This window comes from Rhododendron vialii, chromosome 7a (genome assembly GCF_030253575.1).
Source record: "Rhododendron vialii isolate Sample 1 chromosome 7a, ASM3025357v1".
Taxonomy (NCBI): domain Eukaryota; kingdom Viridiplantae; phylum Streptophyta; class Magnoliopsida; order Ericales; family Ericaceae; genus Rhododendron; species Rhododendron vialii.
In genome coordinates, this window is record NC_080563.1 from 16,741,430 (window position 1) to 16,747,840 (window position 6,411).

At 35.6% G+C, this 6,411-nt stretch overlaps 1 protein-coding gene across 1 annotated transcript; it reads left to right on the top strand.

Moving 5' to 3' along the window:
• The first annotated feature begins 308 nt into the window (after nt 1-308).
• On the top strand, nt 309-2,627 carry LOC131332714 (probable LRR receptor-like serine/threonine-protein kinase At3g47570). The gene is made up of 4 exons (XM_058367010.1): nt 309-447; nt 1,504-1,868; nt 1,916-1,975; nt 2,310-2,627. Exons 1-4 carry the CDS (start codon nt 309-311, stop codon nt 2,625-2,627), a joined length of 882 nt encoding a protein of 293 aa, XP_058222993.1.
• The last annotated feature ends 3,784 nt before the right edge of the window (nt 2,628-6,411 follow it).

Below are 6,411 nucleotides of genomic sequence, written 5' to 3' on the forward strand. Positions count from 1 at the left end.
TTTCTATGGTTTCTTCTCCAACGTTTTAAATACAACTGATTGTATTCATCCATTCATTCATTTTGGAATAAAAGATCCATCCCTCCTCTCTTCCCCCTTGTAGTAGGCATACCGCCGAAGCACGTTTTTCGTGTGTTCTTTATTATTTTTTGTTTCAACAGATACCTGATTCCTTGGGGAATTGTAACCGTCTTTTAGGACTTGATCTCTCGATCAATAAACTCACCGGAACAATACCTGGGCAAATCTTCGGTCTCTCATCCCTATCTATTGGTCTCTTCCTAGATGGTAATCAACTAATAGGACCGATGCCAACGCAAATCGGTAACTTGAGAAATCTCGGAAAGCTGAACTTATCAGAAAACAAATTATCAGGAGGAATTCCAGAAACTCTTGGCAGTTTCGAAGTGTTGGAATTCCTTTCGCTTGCGGGAAATCATTTTGAAGGTAATATTCCCGAATCCCTCAATCAACTGAAAGGAATTCAATTCATAGATTTGTCTCGCAATAACTTGTCCGGACAAATTCCCGAGTTTTTAAGAGAGTTGACTTCACTTCAGAGTCTCAACCTGTCATACAACATGTGATGTTCGAAGAAGAAGTTCCAAAGGCGGAGCCACTAGAGGACGAGTGGGGGCATGCGCCCCCACTGAATACTCTCTCTCTTTTTTCTTTTTCTTTTTTTTCAAATTTTGTATTTTTTCCTTGTAATTGGCTTCTTAAATTATTCTTTGTTTAATTACTTTAATACATTTTGTATATATTTTATTCTCAACTTTTTGTTTCCAATATTACAACAATTTCACTACACTTGCTAAGTGAGAAGTTTAATGAATAAAAAGAGTCACTACTCACCATTTGAAACTCCTCAATACATAATGTCCAAATTTGTAAGTGGCTAAACCATGGGTTATATGCATTATACTTCATTAATTATCTACTATTTTGAAAGTAATCTTGTCTTTGTCGATAGAACTCACATTTAACGCGTGATGAAATTTGAGGTTTAAGCATAAAATTTGAAAAGAAAAGCACATTTTTCTGATTTTTTTTTTTTTTGGTTGAAGTGTGTTTAAAAAGTGCCCCCGCTATCGTTAATTCCTGGCTACGCCACTATTCCAAACGATGGATTGTTCAAGAGTATTAGTGCCTTTTCAGTTGTCGGAAATAGCAGCTGTGCGGAGGAGTTGAAGAATTACAACTTCCTGCATGTCCAGCAAAAGTATTGCAGAAAAAGAAAGCACCTCTCAACAATAAAGTGATAATACCTGTAATCACAATCTCATTTATTGTTGCGATGCTACTCTGTGTCGCAACAAATATTTTTCGAATCAAAAGATCGAGACGAGAAACTTCTTCGGCCAATCCTTTCCAAAGCAAGTTTATGCAGAACTTCACCAAGCAACAAATGGGTTCTCTTCCGACAACTTGATAGGTGAGGGAGAATATGATTTTGTTTACAAAGGGATTCTCAACTCTACTGGACAAATAGTTGCTGTGAAGGTATTAAACTTCATGAACGTGGAGGGAATAAGAGTTTCCAAGCAGAATGTGAAGCGCTCAAGAACATTCGCCATCGCAACCTCGTCAAGATAATCACATCTTGCTCAAGCACCGATTTTAAGCGCAATGATTTCAAGGCTTTAGTTTTCGAATTCATGGAAAACGGGAGCTTAGATAACTGGTTATACCCAGGAAGTCTTCATGAGCAACAGAGAACTGCGAGCTGGAACCTCATTCAACGTGTAAATATCGCCATTGATGTGGCCTCTGCATTGGATTATCTTCACTATCATTGTGAAGAAGCTATCATTCACCGCGACTTAAAGCCAAGCAATGTTCTTCTTGATGCTGATTTTTGTGCCCATGTGGGTGTCTTTGGTCTTGCAAAGATTCTTGTACCAACCACATGTAGATCAAACAATCAACCGCAATCAAGTTGGCGTTGGAGGAACAATTGGATATGTTGCTCCAGGTAATTGTCTATAATTTATTGGTTTATCCATTTAACTAATTAGTTTCCTTGTTATTAGTCAATATTACGGCAAAAACTAAATACATGTGTTTACGCATAAACCAAACCTCATAATGCAAAGAGTAATTTCCCTTTCTACCATGTTGTAAGACAATGCAAGTTTAGCCAATGGAGAAAACTCTAACAAAACCTTTTTATGGGCCCTCGTTGTATTTCTTTATCTTGAAATGTTGGAGAAATTCTTTCAATAAAAGAAGGTAACAACAGAATTTCGGTTAATAGTATCAATATCATGAATAACTTCCCTTGTTTCCTTTGTATGGTTTCGCTGCAGAATATATATGGTATGGGTGAAGAGATATCAACACAAGGTGATATATATAGCTATGGAGTGTTACTACTGGAAATGTTCATCGGAAAAAGACCAACTGATTGCATGTTCAGTGACAATCTTAGCCTCTCTGGTTACACAAAAATGTTTCTTCCGAACAAGGTATTAGAGATTGTCGATCCCCAGATCATATTGGAAGAAGAAAGGCATCCAACTAGGAATAGGCAAACTATCACACCAAACACTAATAAACTTGATGTTTGCATGCCTAGTTTCTATCCTTCAAATTGGTGTTTCATGTTGTGCTGCACTGCCCAATGAGAGAATGAATGCTAGAGACGTCCTTGCTGAACTGCACAAGATTAGAAATGTATTCCTTGGGGCGAGGGAACAAGGGGGGAAACATGGTAGTGTGAATGATGCTTAACTGAATCATGCTAGCAGCTAGCTAGCTTGTTTTGATGTTCTAGAGATAACTCTCTTATCTCTCTCCATCAGCCCCCTCATTGTTTTATTCTGCACCAAGCAAGCAAGTAGGTGATAAAAGTGGTTTTGTGGTTTCTTTCACTGTATGCAATGCCTTCTCTTTCTATCAATAAAATGTTTTTGTCTTTGAAACGATTGTGAACTAAAATCATGTCTATAGCTTCTCCTGATGTTGGAAATTTTAGGGCATCCAACTACAATCATGTAATTGTGTATAATTTATTCTCCTTTCATCAAATTAAAATTTCAATGTTTAAATCAATAATACATTGTTTCACTCGAAGGGAAAAAGGGATACATGACAGGGATTAGATCTATTGTTTATGTAGATCTAACACCGACTATCAGTATAATGTAATAGAAAATATATCAGTTCTCCGGAAACAGTCAATAAAAACTCGAAACTCAATATTGTGAAGTGAAGCCAATGCCAAAATGACGCATGGCCAGAAATGAAGTCAAGTCTACTTGTTTTGACGCCAACGCCTAAAAAGTAAGGCAAGTGGCGTGTTCAAACGCAAATGAATTTGGGGTTTCTGTTTCCCATTGATAATTTCATCTGTGCTGCCCGTTCATGGTTAGACATGGAGTTCCCTTAGAATCCTCTACTACTTAGTTGCGGACGGGACTCTTATGCGGACTCCTAGTGTCGGTTTGCTTCATCAATGTGTCTTTGAGCTTGTTTAGCGTGGTGTGTTTTTCACAGTAGCTCGTGTCTTCGATTTAGTAATTTTGGTTCATTCCTTTTTATTGCAATGAGAAATCTTTTGCCTACGGGTGTTTGTAATGAAATGAATTGCCAGAGTTGATAAAAAAAAAAAAAAGCAAATGAATTTCCTGACTTGACCCCTTGTGGTGTTGGCTTGATATTTTCCGATTTGAGATTATTTACTCGATGCCATCGGGTCTAAGGACCAATGGCGGATATAGGATCTTTATCAAGTGAGGCTCCGAATCACATGTATTTGTATACTAAACAAAAAATATAGTCTCCATATAAATATTGCTACGAATTATTTCTGAGAAGAAGATAAGATTGTGTGCATATACATAACCACATTTAATTTTATAATCACGGCCGGAAAAAATTCACTCTAAAGACTTGTAGGGGCCTATCCAATATAATTTTTCCAAATTAACTTGAAAATATAGTATAATTAGTGAGATAATTAAGAGCAGGGACGGAACCAGGATTCTATCCTAGCAGTGACGAAATGTATACTAAAAAAAAAAACAAACATGACAATATGAGTAGTCATCGGCTCTAAAAAAAATTAAAATAACATAATAAAAACTATAGTAATTATTAAATGAAGGTTTTGTGACCATGATTACCTATACCACATTAGTTTACAAAAATTAATAAACTGTTATATTTCTTTCATATTGCTCAATTCAAACTCAACAAGGGATTCAAAATATCAATAATTTCTGTAACTTCAATTGAATATTGAAAATTTGAAGAAGACTAACCTTTTTCCTATGGAGTTTCAAAAGTCAACACAAAGCGCCAAACGATAAATGATTTTTTAACTTTTTGGAAGTCTAAATGTGAGCGGTGAGCCATCCCTCTATACCAATATTATATCCCATGACCGCTACTGCTGGCATTGGAGTCGTACACAACACCTTTAGGTTAAATTGCTTTTAGTTTTGTTTTCTTTCTTTTTTGTCTTGTCTTAGAGAGTACTTTGCAAAAAAGCAAAGTGTGTAGTTCTTTTTCTTAATTAGACCTCATCATTTATAATATTTCACTTTGGCTCAATGAATTTAGGCTCCGTTTGTTTGGCCATAAAACATTTTCCTGTAAAATATTTTACCAATTTTCCAATGTTTGGTTGCATAAATTATAAGTAAAATGTTTTCTTTTGTAAAATAATTTCCCTCAGTCGGGGTAAAACAACTTACGGTAAAAACATATGTAAGTCATTTTCCAGTGCCACCTCCCGTCGCTTCTAGCCTTCCACTACCCAACCACATTTGTCATCCATAATCCATCCAGTCATGCATATTCACTCTCTATCTCTCCCAAAATCCATCCCGTCATGCATACTCTCTCTCTCTCTCTTCCCCCCCCCCCCTAATTTCTAATTTTCGGAGCCATCTCTCTCTCTAGTATATATATAATCCAATTTCACTTGCGTGCATTACATTTTCTGAGCCATCCATCCATTGCTTTGAAAGTTATTTTTCATATGTCAACCAAACACCGAAAAATAAAAATTTAAAAGTTGATTTTTTGAAAAAATATTTTACGTGAAAAATATTTACATTGTAAAACATTTTACATCGAACCAAACGGAGCCTAGTTTTGAAATATTTTTTTAGTTCTCCTTTCTTGTAAAAAAAAAATTAGAAGACTAAGGATTAGTATATAGCAAAAAGAAATTTAAAAAATCTAGCGGTGGCGGGTCTATATAAGTTAGGAATAAATTTTTTCTTTTATATATAATAATTGCATTTTCTAAAATTCTTATTGTAGCGGCCACCGCCACTAGATCTCCTCTGGTTTCATGGTGTGCAGGAGACCAAATCCCGCTTGCACCCCGGCCCTCGGTCCGCCTCTGCTCAGGACATTGCCCCAACACTTTTGTTGCCACACACTTTGTACAGGCAAAATGGTCCCTTAAGTCATACCCATTCACACAAAATTCCAAGCTACAAAAATTCTGTGTGTATTCCAGGGCAGTACTAAAGCTATGGTAAAGGTCTACTATAGAATGTTAAGTACTTTTTGGTTTATGTTAAGCATATTTTTGGTTAGTTATGAAATGCTTGGGATGGGTGTAAAGCTAAGCATTTTGCTAGAACAGAAGATTGTATAGGTGGTTCACTTGAAGAGAATCTTTTTTATGATCACATCCAAACCATGTTGTACATGTGCAAATTTCATAAGATCCATTCGAATAAGTGAAATAGAGAAAGGTTTCTCTATTTCATTTATTTAATTTAAGATTCAAAAAAATCATTACGTACCCAATCTATTGTGAGTTGTAACAATTTCATGAAGAAATCATGACCAATTAACCAACCAACAAAACTCTATATTACAAATAAGATCTTATTGGGTATACCTCGGAATTATATGGTAGTTTTGGACAATGATACGCATATTTATGTACTTGTTACGAGTGTTTTTGGTCTATGGTACGCATAGTTTTTGCTCATTAGTTGGACATTTTGATAGTATGAATCACCTATTTGTGGTAATTAACACTCTTTAAATTGCCAACCAAAATATATCGCACATTGTAAATCAAATGGGCTCTCTATATGTGCATGTATTAGCAAGCCTAATCGCGTTCAATGGGTCTCACTCTGCCCCACAATAACCCCAAATATCTAATTTGGTTCTCTCACAAGAATAATTATATATCACAGTGCACATTTTTAATTTGGGAGAAATCTACAATACACACCCCTTTAAGGTGCATATCATATGTACCTATTGAGTGGTCCATACTGTGTCACCTCATAAAAAATTACTTGCTGAACCGGTCATTCATAACATTTTAGGTCTATCGTAACTTTTATACCAAAAATTCGTAACTTTTGATTCATAACATTTTTCTTACAAATCATAACCTTTTAGTGCATATCATAACTTTTACGAATGAAT